This window comes from Pipistrellus hanaki (genome assembly GCF_964339955.1).
Source record: "Pipistrellus hanaki genome assembly, chromosome: 16".
Taxonomy (NCBI): Eukaryota; Metazoa; Chordata; class Mammalia; order Chiroptera; family Vespertilionidae; genus Pipistrellus; species Pipistrellus hanaki.
In genome coordinates, this window is record NC_140518.1 from 36,166,309 (window position 1) to 36,181,735 (window position 15,427).

Sequence of the window (15,427 nt, forward strand, 5' to 3'; positions counted from 1 at the left end):
ACTCTCTCTGAAAATCAATGAAAAAATATCCCCAGGTGAGGGAAGGAAGGAAGGAAGGAAGAAAAGAAGGAAGGAAGGGAGGGAGGAAGGGAGGGAGGGAGGGAGGGAGGGAGGGAGGGAGGGAGGGAGGGAGAGAGGGAGGGAGGGAGGGAGGAAGGAGTCTCCTCAATAACAATAATAGCTATAATTTATTAAGTTCTCTTCACATGTATAATTTAGGGTCCCAACAGAAAATATATGATAAATCCATTAGGGATTTTTGAGACTTTTTAAAGACCAGTCCCAGTTGCCCCCAACTTTCCTCCTCTGCCAGCCTGGTCACCCCTAATTGCCCTCCCCTGCAGGCTTGATCACCCCCAACTGCCCTCCCTTGAAGGCCTGGTCCCTCCCAACTGCCCTCCCCTGCTGGCCTGATTGCCCACAACTGCCCCCCAACTTAAATGAACAAGAGAGGTTGGGGCACCTAAAAATTAACAACAAATAGGAAGTCATTGCTACTGCTACAGACGAGGAGAACCCATGTCACCAGACTCCATATGAGAGCTCAAGCCACAAAAGAAGGGCATTTCAGTAAGAGATATAGTCATAGAGTTGCATGGTTATCCGAACCTCTCCCACCTCCAAAGACTTCTCACAGAAAGTTCCAAAAAGTGTAAAGTTCACAGCCAAAACTTCAAAAGCACTGAAAACCAACAGAAACCTCAACCAGATATCAGTCCCATAAAGACTTCAGACAGTGCTTCCTTCAGCAGCACATACACTAACATTGGAATGATACAGAGAAGATTAGCATGGCCCCTGCATAAGGATGACATGCCAATTTGTGAAGCATTCCATTAAAAAAAAAAAAAGACCTCAGACATTTAAGTTATCAAAAGGAGATTGCAAATTAAGTATGTTTCCTTTTTTTAAATATATTTTATTGATTTTTTTACAGTGAGGAAGGGAGATAGATAGAGAGCTAGAAATGTCAATGAGAGAGAAACATCGACCAGCTGTCTCTTGCACACCCCCTACCGGGGATGTGCCCGCAGCCAACGTACATGCCCTTGGCCCGAATCAAACCTGGGACCTTTCAGTCTGCAGACCGAGGCTCTACCGCTGAGCCAAACTGGTTTCGGCAATAAGTACAATATGTTTCTTATGCTTAATAAAATAGCCTTAAAATGTGAGCAAGAAACAATAAGCCACTAAAAATGATCAATCAAGCTTGAAAATAAGCTAAGTAGATAAAGTATAGATAAAAAAAGATTAAGTGACATGGAAGATATCAAGAGGCCTAGTATACATCTAATCAGAATTCTAGAAGGATACTATACAGACAGGAAAACTTAATATACAAAGAGAAAATTTCCAATAAATTTCTATAATTGCTGTAAGAAGGAGAATTCCCAAAAATTCAAAGCAGGAAAGAGGAACAGGTAGAAATCAGCACTAGACACATTGAAGTGTATCTACAGAATATATACATCTAAGGGCAGGTTTTAACAGCAGCCACAAAGATAATGGAGGAAGGTACTGATTTTGAGCAGTAACAATGGAAGGCCACAGAAGACAATGGAATGAAAACCACAAAGTAATAAGCAAATAACTGTTAATAAAGAATTACAACCACGGGAAAAAAATTATTGTTTAAGATGTGAAATAGGTAAACTAAAACTAAGATAACTTTCCACAAAATGATCTCACACAGAAGGTATGTGGTACAGAGCAGGGTAAGGCAACAGTAATAATGTCTAATGTGTGGGGAGTTTAAAGAGAGAGAGAAAATTAAAATGTCAACAGAAATAGCAAGTAGAGTGCTAAAGAATACGAAGGTCTTAGTGTATAATTCACAAGGAGTGTAAAGGCCACATTAGAACTGACTTCTGGGTTAAAATGATAAAATATTTCCGTCCTGATCAGGCAAAAGAAATTCTCCACTTTTTGAGACCACAGGTGACCTGACAACGTCAGCCAGTGTGGCCACAGAGTCAAGTAATGGGCCTGCACATGTGCAGGCTGAGGCAACACAGGCTTCCCATTCCTGGCCATGATTGCCACCAGATGCACCCCAGATGACATCAGCTGCCACAGAACTACTGTCTATCAATTTTATGTGAAAGTTGGAAGAACCTGATTCAGTTCCCTATGTCAAATCATGATTCAGACAGAAACCCTAATTATGATAGAACTAGAGGTCTGGTGCATGAATTCATGCACAGGTTGAATCCCTTGGCCTGGCTGGCTATAGGGGCCAGTCGGGATTGTCTCCCAGCCCCAATTGGGTCCTGGGGTTGATAGGGCCAGCCAGGGGGAGAGGCCACAGGAGGTTGGCTGTGGGAGCACACTAACCACAAAGGGGCAGCTCCTGCAGTAAACGTCTGCCCCCTGGTGGTCAGTGTGCATCATAGTGACCAGTTGTTCATTCCTTCAGTCATTAGGTCATTTAGGCTTTTATATATAGAGAGATGATTTACTAAACAATTCATGTTACAGCTTATATCAGTTATAAGCACTTTTATGATATGTATAGCTCATTTAGATAATAATGAGATATATAATTTTAATGCTTCATTTACAGTTATGTATCACATGTCAATGGTTTGGTCAATGAAAGAAAACATATATGATGGTGGTAGTCTATATAGAATAGGTGTGTAGTAAGCTATACCATCTACGTTTGTTTACATGTACGCTATAATATTCGAACAATGATTAAATTGCTGAAAGATGCATTTCTCAGACCATATCATCATAGTGCAACAATGCATAACTGATTGATATATTAAATTAGAGGCCTGGTGCATGGGTAGGTCCCTAGGCTTGGCCAGTGATCAGGGCTGATTAGGTTCCCCACTTCCCCTCCTCCCCACTTCCTCCTTTCCTCACTCCCTCAGTGCTGATCCACCACCACTAGTCACATGCCATGTTCCCTGCTGGCCCCTGGTGGTCAATGGACATCATAGCAAGCTATCAAACTCCTGGTCTCCCAGTCGAACTCCCGAGGGAACAGTTTGCATATTAACCTTTTATTATGTAGGATTATAGCCCACTTCCAGTAGTTTAATCCATTCAGTATCACCTCCAGATATAGGTATTGGTTTACTTTATACTTTAAGTACACACACTATAGAATATTAGGGTCCTCGGTCAAAAAATATGTATGTATATAAGAAGAAGAATTTACAAATTAGTAGAAACAAAAAAACAGAATGAGAAAACTAAAACAGCAAAGAACAGCCCAGACCCCAAAGAGGGCTCATTTGTTGAGACCACAAGATTAAGTATACAATACAAGCTGCTCATCAGGAAGACAGTGCAGGCACAGGAGCAACAGAGGCCAATCCCAAGAGGAGAGACTCCAGGGTCCAGGGGCACCTGGCTTGGTAGACAGGGTCAGTAGGTAATGGTAACTAGTGAAGATTTAGCACTAAAACAGAGGGGAGGGAGGTGTGAGATAGCAAAGACAATGGGTCATCCTAGCAAAAAGGCAAGGTGGATGCACACACAGCACCTTCCAGAATTCAGGAACACACACACACACACACACACACACACACACACAATAATAATAATAATGATCATCGTCATAACAATAATTTTTAAAATGAAGCAGAATTCAGGCACAGTGTCTATAGTGCTGCAAACTGTGCTCAGAGAGCAGGGATCTCACCCAAAGGCTGTAGGTGACTCATGACCTTCCGTAAAGCAATTCCCTCCAGGAGCTTCAGTTCACCTGACTAACATGTGAGAAGATTTCAATTATGGAAGACGAGGTAACAACCACTTAGTGTCACCAAAGCAATGCAAAGGGCATCACTTCATGGAGAAGCAATTTAGCAAAACATGGCAAATCATAGAATTGCTTATGTCCTTTCACACCCTTTTCTCATTCCTTGGGACTTATCAACACCAAGATAGTGTCTCAAGGGAAATCGAAAAGTTCTTTGCAGAAACATGTGAATTGCAGGACTATTTATCATGGCGAAAGGGTGGACACAACCCCAACGCTGAAACCAGAAGAAAGCAGTGAACGAGGAATGCTGCATCCACTAGCAGGGATCATGTCCTGTAGTCACTAGAAAGGTCCACAGGCACTTGGGACAATTTAAACCAATGTGGGAAAGGCAAGAGACAAAGCCACATGACCAAAGTGGAAATATGAAAAGGTGTTGCTTCAGAGAAAGACTAATAGAAAAGGGGAAGAAGAAAATAATAGTTACACTGTTTAGTGAGATCAGAGGTAAATACTTCTGTATTTTGTCAAGTGGTATACACCACCATGATAATATTTGTCATGCAAAAATGACAACTAATATACCTAACCCATTTGGCTCAGTGGTTTGAGCACCAGCCCTCGGACTGAAGGGTCTGAGGTTTGATTCCGGTCAGGGGCATGTACCTCAGTTGCAAACTCAATCCCCAGCCCCAGTTAGGACAAGTGGGAGGCAACCAATTGATGTGTTTCTCCCAAATTGACATTTCTCTCTGTCTCTCCCCTTCCCTCCACTTTCTAAAAATCAATGGAAAAAAAAAAATCTTTGGATGCGGATTGATAAAAATATATTTTTAAAATATTTTTAAGCATTTGATAAATCAGTAAAGTTAATAGCAGTCTCCAAGGCTCCTACTGGTATTAAGTCAATCTACATATACTGATTGGTGCCCATGATGATTAAGGCTGATTTGAGCAGAAAAGATATGTATAAAAAGATTATTGAGGAGAGGATCCAAGATGGCTGCTCGGGTAGACACCTAGCCGCAGCAGCTCACAACAATTTCAATGAAATACAACTAAAATGTAGAGTGGACATTGCCCAGAGCTACAGGTAGTCGACTGACTGAAAACTCTACAATAGGATGGAGGGAGAAAACCAGAAGGAAAATCAGAGGAGCTGAAAAAAAGCCTAAGGTACGGAGACATGCGGCGCACTCACACGCACGCGCGCGCGGAGAGGTTGCAGCCGGAGAGGAGGAGAGGGCTGGGTGCTGCCTGGCGTTCCCTAGCAGGAAGGAAATAGAACCCCCAGCCTGGGCTGAACCCCCGAACCGGCAGCGCTGAGTCCCAAGTTATGGGCCAGACCCTGGGGACCCAGGCTCCGGCAGGGGGAGACAATCCCGGGGGATGGCGAAATGCGGGGCCCCCGGAGTCGCGCGCACATGGCGCGCAGAGAACTGAATGTTGACTCTGATGCTGGATTACCCTAGCCGGAAGAAACAAAGCCTCCGGCGGCAGCTCTGAGCCTCAGTCCAGACCGCCCTGAAATCCAGGTCTGGGCCAGTCCCTGGGGACCCAGGCTCAGGCAGGGGGAGACGGAGCTGTGAGGTGGAGTCCTGGGAGCGCGGCGAAAGGCCGAGCCTCCGGAGTCGCGCACACTGTGCGCAGAGGACAGTCTGTTGACTCTGATCCTGGACTCCCCTAGTGGGAGGGAGAAAGAAAGCTCCAGACTGGAGGAACGCGACGAGGAGCAGGAGCCCCTGCCGGACACCGGCCAGCCGGGCGCCAGCAAGGAGCCGGGCGACGGGGACCCCAGGGGGGGGGGTGCCCCTGAGCCTTCGACTGCTGAGCGCGGGCAACGGAGCCAAGGACGGGGGCTGCTTCCTGGGCGGCGCCGACCCCAGCAACAGGCTGGAGCAGCGCGGGAGCCCGCGGAGAACAAAGGGGTGCCACAGGCCAACCTGCTGAGCTCCCAGGACAAGGAGGAAGAAACCAAAGAAGTTCTCAATGTGAAGAAATCAAGTGAGAGCAAATGATAGTAAAATTACTTAAGAAAGAATACAAAGAAGATCTTGAAAAATCAAAGACTAAGTCAGAACTCAACGCACCAGCCAACATTGCAACATAAATGCGTTTGTTTTGTTTTTTTAAAAAAGAAAAAAAAAAAAGGGAAAAAAGGGACAGAATGTTGGAACAGCGGCGACCAGGCCTAGAGTGGCCAGGCACAAGGCAGTGGCAGCTGGGCCCGGAGCAGCAGTGGCCAGGCCCCAGAGCAGCAGCAGCCAGGACAAGAGCATCAATGGCCAGCACTGGAGCAGCCAGACCTGGGGCAGTGGCAGCCAGGCCTGAGGCAGAGGCGGCCAAGCCCAGGGTGGCCAGTCCAGGAACACCCAGACACGGAGTGGCTGGGCCCGGAGAAGCCGGGCCCAGAGCAGCCGGGTTGGGAGCGGCCAGGCCCGGAGCAGCAGCTGCCAGGCTGGGAGCGGCCAGGCCCAGAGCAACAGCTGCCAGGCTGGGAGCGGCCAGGCCCGGAGCAGCCGGGTCTGGTGCGGCCAGGCCCGGAGCAGCCGGGTCTGGTGCGGCCAGGCCCGGAGCAGTGGCTGCCAGGCTGGGAGTGGCCAGGCCCAGAGCAACAGCTGCCAGGCTGGGAGCGGCCAGGCCCAGAGCAGCCGGGTCTGGTGCGGCCAGGCCCGGAGCAGCGGCTGCCAGGCTGGGAGCGGCCAGGCCCAGAGCAACAGCTGCCAGGCTGGGAGCGGCCAGGCCCGGAGCAGCCGGGTCTGGTGCGGCCAGGCCAGGAGCAGTGGCTGCCAGGCTGGGAGCGGCCAGGCCCGGAGCAGCGGCTGCCAGGCTGGGAGCGGCCAGGCCCGGAGCAGCCGGGTCTGGTGCGGCCAGGCCCGGAGCAGTGGCTGCCAGGCTGGGAGTGGCCAGGCCTGGAGAAGCGGCTGCCAGGCTGGGAGCGGCCAGGCCTGGAGCAGCCGGGTCTGGTGCGGCCAGGCCCGGAGCAGCGGCTGCCAGGCTGGGAGCGGCCAGGCCCGGAGCAGCCGGGTCTGGTGCGGCCAGGCCAGGAGCAGCGGCTGCCAGGCTGGGAGCGGCCAGGCCCGGAACAGCCGGGTCTGGTGCGGCCAGGCCAGGAGCAGCGGCTGCCAGGCTGGGAGCGGCCAGGCCCGGAGCAGCAGCTGCCAGGCTGGGAGCGGCCAGGCCCGGAGCAGCAGCTGCCGGGCTGGAAGCGGCCAGGCCCGGAGCAGCCGGGTTGGGTGCGGCCAGGCCCGGAGCAGCGGCTGCCAGGCTAGGAGTGGCCAGGCCCGGAGCAGCAGCTGCCAGGCTGGGAGCGGCCAGGCCCGGAGCAGCCGGGTCTGGTGCGGCCAGGCCCGGAGCAGCGGCTGACAGGCTGGGAGCGGCCAGGCCCGGAGTGGCCGGGACCGGAGCAACCGGGCCCAGCGCAGCCGGGTCGGGTGCGGCCAGGCCTGTAGCAGCAACAGCCAAGCCCAGAGCAACTAGGTCGGGAGCGGCAGTGACCAGACCCGGAGCAGCTGGTTGTGGAACGAACCAGAGCAACAGAGGCCAGGCCCGGAGCAGCCAGGCCCGAAACAGCTCGCTCCTCACCTGTACCTGCCCACGGCTGCCTCTCAGACATGGCTGGAAACTTTTGCGGGAACTTGAGGGTCTGCTGAATCAAGTGATGAAGGCTTAGATCTGGATGTGTTGAGTTAGTATAGCGCTGGGGTGTTGATCTGTGAGTGCCTTGGATGGGGCCTGGATGAGGCTGGTTGACCTATTTGAAAATGTTTTTTGTGTGAAGTGTATCATTGGGCATGTGGAGGTATTATTGATATGAGAAAATGCTAAGTAACAGATTTACTATCTGAAAAGGGATTTACTATCGGGGAAAGGGAGGGAGGAAGAGACTGAACATAAACTGTGCACCTATGGATGAGGACAATGGGGGATGGGGAGGGGGCAGAGGGTGGGGTGGGAACCTGGTGGAGGGGTAAGAAATGAGGAACCTTTGTAATAATATGAACAATAAAGATTGATTTAAAAAAAAAAAAAAAAAAAGATTATTGAGTAGCTCACAGACTTAAGAAACAATTAGGCAAAAAGTCTTACAGGGGAAAAAATAAAAAAGCAGTGACCAAAGACTGTTGGGAAAACAAGAACACAGCCAAGGTCCAAACAGGAAAAATAGAGAGACCTCTAGGGCAGACCCAGCCACTGTAAGGCCCTCCTGCCATGGTGGCTGCTTGTTTCTTGACCCCATTGTTGCTGCCAAAAGAATCTCTGTCTTTTCATCTGTGCTTCATCACCTCTGTATCAAGGCCTTGGTTAGGAGCATCCACTTGGTCAATTCTTGGTCACACACCTGTGTCACAGCTCCCAGAGTGGGAAGACCAGCTTGTATTTTGGCAAGACACACACAATGATGGAGGAGGAGTTTCTTCACAAAAAGAAGAATCTAAATATGGTGGGTGACCAAAAACAACAAATTTACATTACCTTAGTCACTCCATTTCCATCGCTCTTTCTCCTTGTTTCTATCTGCCTGGAGAGACACCTGCCAGCATTACTTAATGGCCCTCAAACTTACAGAATTCACAGTAACACAGGTAACCATTATCTTTCCCAGCTCAAGAACCTGGGCCTGTGTATAAGTTTGGCTTAAGAAGATTCCAGCGGTGCTCCAACTAGAGAGAACCTATTGACCACAACCCCAAAAGGCCCCAGACACAGGCACACTGCCTTCGCTGCTGGTTCCCCAGAAAGGCCACTGAATCTCCTGCCCAAGAACCACACTGCCTCAGACAAGCCTAACTCAGTAAGGGCACTAAGTACTCATCTCTCAAATCCATTTTTTCACAGAGAAACATGTGGACATCTCATGGTTCCAAGTCGCCCATTTTAAAGAGGATGGGATACTTCTGGAGAAGCCAACAAGGGTGGAGCCACGTTACATAGTCCTTGAGAACCCCAGCTTCTCCCCCATGGGAGTTCTACTGAGGAAGATCCACTCTTTCCTGAACATCCCTGTCATCTCCAATGTGCTGCTCTACCATCGCCTCCATCCTGAGGAAATCAACTTCCACCTCTACCTCATCCCCAGTGACTGCACCATTGAGAAGGTACTCTAATAGGAGAAGACCAGGCCAGGGTAGGCTGACAAAGACATAACATGCATCCAGAAATTCCCTGGATGGGTCAAATGGGCATAAGGATAGGACAGGGACTGCTCTCCTAGGTCCCTAACGCCTTTCCCAACTGGGCTCACTGCTCCATTACTCATTGCTGGACACTCTTTTGCAATGTCTTTCCATGCTCACAGGTGTACACACTTCTTCATTCTCATTTATTCTCTAGCAATGCTCCAATTCCCACTCTGAGCATAACACCAGCCAAGTATGGGGATCTCTGTGTAGCAGTTATGGAGGATGAAGAAGGGGGGGTGGGGGTTCATGGGTGATGTAGCCCTCCCCCCTCCAACCAATATCAGCATGTGAAGCCCCACCTCACTTTGTTCAGATCAGAGTCCATAAAGTAGAATCTCTGAGGGACACCCAGAGGCCCTCCTCCCTTAATCAGTGTTCATTATGCTCCTTAGGCCATAGATAATGAAAAAAAGAAGTTCCAGTTTGTGCAAATACACAAGCCACCCCCGCTGACTCCGCTCCACATAGGCCTCCGATATATTGTGTCTGGTTCACAGAAAATGGAAATACTGCCTGAGGTGAGCAGTCCAGATATCCCTCCTCCCTAAGGCCAGAGGTCATGCTTAGGAATATCTGTGGGTCGGGTCTTAGAGCTTTCCAAGGGACAGGCCCAATTGGGGACTGGCAGATAATGAGTGGGATTTGGAGTGAGAAGGAATCCTTCAAAAATTGGGAGAAAAATCAATAGTAGGAGAAAGTTACATTCAGGATAGGAACAAAAATGGGGACTGACTTAGGGGAACTGAGAAGTGTTGGGCTATAGTGTGTCCATGCTCTCCAAGCAAGCACACTTGTAGCTGAAGACATTGGAGTTATTACTCATTGCAGTGAGAGAACCCACACCAATGAGAACCATGGGGCACCCTCAGATTAAGAGACTCAGAAAAAACCTATTTCAGGATTTGGGCCTTAGTTGGGTAATTTGGGAGATCTAAGGAAATGGAGATTTTTCTCTAAATCTGGCATTCTAAGGAAGTAGGGCAATTCTATGATTGGGAACCTCTACACATTTTCTATCTAAGAAGGGCAAGCACCACAATTGTGAAGATATATTGTAGTTGCTGAAATAGTCAATTTTGCAGTGGGACATGTATAGCGATTGTGAGATTGTATATGTCCAACAAGAGGACAACACAGCAGAAATAGCAGTATCAGATTAGTTTGTAAGAACAATGAGGTCTAGCTGTGAGCATCACATCAGGTCTGGACATCAGAGGCTGTCTCTTATCCTTTCTCAGTCTCCTCTTTTCACCAAAAGTGAATGATGTCAAGCCCCTGGACATTCACCCATGATGTTTAAATGTTCACCATTGCCAAGATTTTGCTACTGAGAATCAGAGTTTCACCTGAATGGTAGTCTGTTGTTGAAGTACAGTCAATCCTTTTTTCTTTTTCTTCTATTCTGAAATGAGTTCGTGGACCACTTTAAGTGACAATGACAGATGGAATACATTTCCAGGAGTAATGAGGAAATGTTATGTGTCTTTTGAGTTGAGAAACATGAATCCAACAATGAATACCTTAGATTTCTCTGCTGTGTCAGATCTTAACAAGGGATGATTCAGTCATTCATCAAACATTAACCAGTGCCACCCATGTGCTGTCTTCATTTGTGATAGTCCAGTGACCAAGACAAAAAGGCCCTGCCCTTGGGAAGATGACATTCTGATGGATGAGACCTGCATAATTAAAGAAATGAACCAAGAACCATGAAGTGCTGTGAGGAAAACACAACTATGCCACTTAAGAGATGACTTGGACTACTTTATACTGGGTGGCCAGGGGAAGACCTGCTGGGTAGTCACATATACCTGAGACCTGAGTGACAAGAAGGTTCCTGGGAGGTGAATATTTGTTACAGAGCACAGAGGAGCAGGCACCGTTATTCCGTCCACATGACAAATAGGAGGACAGTGTGGCAGAGCTTAATGAGTGTAGCAAAGAGAGAAGTAAAGTGGAGTTACACAAGACACAGAAGTTCCCCAGGGCCCATCAACTATGTTGCCCTGATCAGGAGTTTGGATTTTGTTTGAAGTGCAATGACAAGACCTCAGAAGTTGTTGCAAGACCTGCATTAGTTTAACAGAGATGCCTCTGGCTGCTGGGTAAGAATGGGTGATAAGAAAAGAAGAGTAAAAACAAAAGACTGTTGCTATGGTACAGGCAAGAGCTGCAGATGCCTTGAATAAGGAAGAAGCAGCTGAGATGAAGTTAAATTGATGGACTGAGGGTATATGTTTCAGGTACAGCCAATAGGACTTGGATTATGAAAGAGAAAGGTAGGAGTTAAGGATGTTGCCTGAATCTGGAATGTGAGTGCTCAGTGGGTGGTGGAGCTATTTACTGAGTGTATGGAAAATGGGAAGAGAACATTTTTGGAAGACAGTTGGGAATCAAGAGTTGTCTTGAATGTGATTTAGCAAAGGGTATGGATATAAATTTTCCATTGATTCAAAGTGAGAAGACAGGCTTTGGGCTGGAGACATGTGAATTTGGGTTCAAGATGGAGGAGGTGGAGAGAGAAGAATCTTGTGAATTGACCCACGTCCTGTGTGGTTCAGGATTCGAGCTCTGGAAGAGGGGCCACATGCATTGAAAGAGAGGGGACAAAAAAATAATAATTTGGAAATATTGGGGGACTTGGTGGTAGCCCAACTCCAGAGGAAGGACTCAGCTTGGGCTCTGGCCTTGCCATCATTTTATTCAATTTGGGAAGCCCTAGGCAGGCAATTTCCAATAACTGGCAGACTATTTTATCAGTAAGGATTTACATGACTGTCTTTTAGGGAAGTTGCTTCAGCTGCCATTGTCTGGACTAAACAGTGGGTGTACAGCTCTGACCTTTGCCAAAGCTCAAGGTTCACCAGCCTTCCAGGTTCCTTTTCCACACCTCTCTGCTATTAAAGACAATGGGCAGCTTCCCACAGAATCGGATTCAAGATGGAGGGAGAAGGATCTGGTTTAAGATGTGTGAGCACTATATTAGAGAAGAGTCCTGACTCACCCATGAAGTATCCGGCCATATATTCTTCCTTCTGTGTTAGGATTTGTGAAAAATGAGGAAAAGAGCAGTGCCTGAAGTGACAGTAATTTCAGTAGAGATCATTCAAGAGTCCCCATGGGGCTGAGCAGGGCCAAGAAGGTGTCAGGTGGGGAAACACCTCACTTGCAGGATAAATGGTAGCTTCTCACATCACCACTTTTTCTACAGGAACTGGAGCTCTGCTATCGAAGCCCTGGGAAACCCCAGCTCTTCTCTGAGTTCTACATTTGCCATTTGGGATCAGGGATTCAGCTTCAGATTAAAAGCAAAAATGAAGAGACTGTGGTATGGGAGGCCTTGGTGAAATCAGGTAAAGTCAAGACAAGTCAGGGAGCTCAGTGGTGGGAAACAAAATCAATAAAAGAGTTTGCCTCTGTGTGTGTGTGTGTGTGTGTGTGTGTGTGTGTGTGTGTGAGAGCGGGCGCGCATGCGCGCGCAGCGAGATATATTACAATTTGCTGATGGGAAGAAATAGCAAGTTACGTAACAGCTGGCATGACTAGAATTTGAACTACTCATTACTAGAACTTAATCTGACTTTAAGCTCCATTTCCTTTCCCATACACCATGGTGTCTCTACACTCCCCTTGATTTAACAGATTTTGAAACCCTCAAGGCATTTGGAAAAGTTTCTCATAATAGATTGGACATGAGATGAAGAAATAATAGCTATACGGTTATATGATTGTATGAATTAAGCCAATTAAGGCAATAGCACATACACTACCCTGGATCACTCAAATATTTCAAAGTAGATAAGAGGGAATCAAACAATGAACATTCAGGAATGAATGCAATTTTACAGTTTCTTTTTATAAAAATATATTTTATTGATTTTTTACAGAGAGGAAAGGAGAGGGATAGAAAGTTAGAAACATCGATGAGAGAGAGACATCTATTAGCTGCCTCCTACACACCTCCTACTGGGGATGTGCCTGCAACCAAGGTATATGTCCTTGACCAGAATTGAACCTGGGAAACTTCTGTCCCCAGGCCGACGTTCTATTCACTGAGCCAAACTGTTTTCTTCCAATTTTACAGTTTGGAAAGCAGCACCAACACTCCCAAGAAATAAATCCCCCTAAAAAGTCCTTCCAGGAAAAACCAGCCCATGTTCACTGTTGAAATATGTGAATCTGAGCTGTTACAACAGGCTTCCCAGTGCAGAGAAAGAGAATGGTTGTGACTCAGTCTTGGCTTGGGTGCCACAGGTGTGGACTTATCAGCCCAAGCATCAGACCATGTTTGAATCTTACTCTGGCTCTTACTTGCTCAGTGTTCTGGGAAAATTACTTAAGGCATCTGAATCTCATTTATAAAAAGAGGGTTATATTGTCTACATTGTAGGATTGTTGGAAAGATGAAATACATGATGTATGCACATATCTCATGCTGTGGTCCTTATAAATGGTATAATGAAGACGTGGAGCACCTTCCTCCCTCCATCCCAGAGAACTGCTGCTCCCAGCACCACAGCCAGAGCTCCCCTGGTTGGCTTCCCTCCCACACTGTCAGATCACACTGAATTTGGGTCTGCTCAAAAGCTCAGGCCATGTCCACAGGGCCTTTGTGGACTCCCCCTTTCTCTCCTTATGCAAGTAATTTTGTAACCCTCTTCCTTTGTTGTTCTTTCTTTATCCTATTGAAATTCATCTATTATTCTACTGTTAAGTTTTTCTTGATGATGATTTTTATATCAAAATTCAAAACAGTGTGAGTCTAGAGGCCAAGGACAAAGAGGTAGCCTTCTACTCAAAATAAGGAGATCTCATAGTTGAAGCTATGTTGTAAGGGATTCGGTTATTTCTCCACCAGGGTTCCATTCAGGCCAAGATTAAATTAAACCATGTGTGCATTGTTGAGGAAGACACTTCCCTCTCTCTCTCTGTCTCTCTGTCTATGATCATGGCTTCTGGGACTAAATTTCCCCATATGCTTATGGAAGGGATTCCCTTACATCAGTGGTCGGAAAACTGCGGCTCTCGAGCCACATGTGGCTCTTTGACCCCGTGGGTGTGGCTCTTCCACAAAATACCACGACCTGGGAGAGTCTATTTTGAAGAAGTGATGTTAGAGGAAATTTAAGTTGAAAAAATTTGGCTCTCAAGAGAAATTTCAATCCTTGTACTGTTGATATTTGGCTCTGTTGACTAATGAGTTTGCCGACCACTACCTTACATAATCTCTAAGGGACCTTGCAATTCTCACTCCAACTTCTATCACAATTAGTCTGTAGCCACTTCTAAGAATCAAAGAATCTCAGAAGTGAGACATGAGCAGGATTTTTAAGGTTTATAGCTTGTGTTAATAACTACCACTGATACTGATGCTTATTCATATCTCTTTTCCTCCAGGAGACCTCAGACCTGTAGCTACTCCGGTCTCTCCAGCCCTAGCAGGTCAGTAACAGGGTTAGAGACCACAGGAGCCATGGCAGTTCTGGAGTGTGCTACCTGGTCCTGGGAGGAGGGAAGAGAGAAAGAGGGTACTCTTCACACCTCACAAGGGATTGGTCTTTGGAGAGTGATTTGTTCTCATCCCTTTTATTTCTGCCTTTGGAGACACTGGCACCTTCCATGGGCCACCTAATATGCCTCCATCATGTATTTGAGGGTAGGCAGAGGTGCTTCTCTGCTGGCCGAATGTTTTCATAAATGGGGGAGGAGCCAAAGATGCAGATCAGGTGAGTGCAGAACTACAGATGGTGATGCCTGTAGAAGCAGTGGTGAGAGTTCTACTTTATTTGTTGTCAGCCTCACCTTCATCCCCAGATGCCCCGGACTTGCTGCACTTTGTGGACCAACATCGGGCACAGCTGGTGGCTCGAATGACATCTGTGGATGAAGTACTAGACAAGCTGCATGGACAGGTGCTGAGTGAGGAGCAGTATGAGAGGGTGCGGGCTGAGCCCACCAATCCAGACAAGATGAGGACGCTGTTCAGCTTCAGCAAGTCCTGGGACTGGGCCTGCAAAGATCAGCTCTACCAAGCCCTGAAGAACACACATCCTCACCTAATTGTGGAACTCTTGGAGAAGTGACACAGTGGAGGAGACTAGGAGGGTAGGGGGGTGAGGCTACAGACAAGCTCAGCAGCTGAAGTCTGAACACTTGCTTATGAGTCCTGGCCCTGACTGTCCAGGCTTGGGGTCTAGCTTTCTTGGGGTCTAAACACATTGCCATCACCCAGCCAAAGTGGCTCAGTTGGTTGAGTGTCATCCTGTGCACTGAAGGGTTGTTGTTTCAAATCTTGGTCAGGACATATACCTGGGTTGCAGATTTGATTCCTAGTCATGGCATGTATTTATAAAAGGCAATGTATAATGTTGCTGATCTCTCTCTCTTTCTCTCTCTCTCTCTCTCTCTCTCTCTCTCTCTCTCTCTCTCTCTCTCTCTCTCTCTCTCTCCTTTGCCCCTCTCTCTAAGCATGTCCTCAGTGAGGATAAATAAATAAATAAATAAATACGCAAACACATTTCCTAAA

General features: G+C 47.4%; 1 protein-coding gene across 1 annotated transcript in view; it reads left to right on the forward strand.

Annotated features, from left to right (window-relative positions):
* The window catches only part of LOC311610762 (NACHT, LRR and PYD domains-containing protein 1-like), a gene marked incomplete at both ends in the record, with an annotated part of 41,220 nt that extends 26,236 nt beyond the window's left edge, over nucleotides 1-14,984 (forward strand). Inside the window, 5 exons of the mRNA XM_084862291.1 lie at nucleotides 8,558-8,817; nucleotides 9,294-9,419; nucleotides 12,113-12,254; nucleotides 14,299-14,343; nucleotides 14,698-14,984. Coding sequence (XP_084718417.1) covers nucleotides 8,558-8,817; nucleotides 9,294-9,419; nucleotides 12,113-12,254; nucleotides 14,299-14,343; nucleotides 14,698-14,984 — 860 coding nt within the window. The remainder of the gene's footprint in view (nucleotides 1-8,557; nucleotides 8,818-9,293; nucleotides 9,420-12,112; nucleotides 12,255-14,298; nucleotides 14,344-14,697) is intronic.
* Between the last annotated feature and the right edge of the window lie 443 nt (nucleotides 14,985-15,427).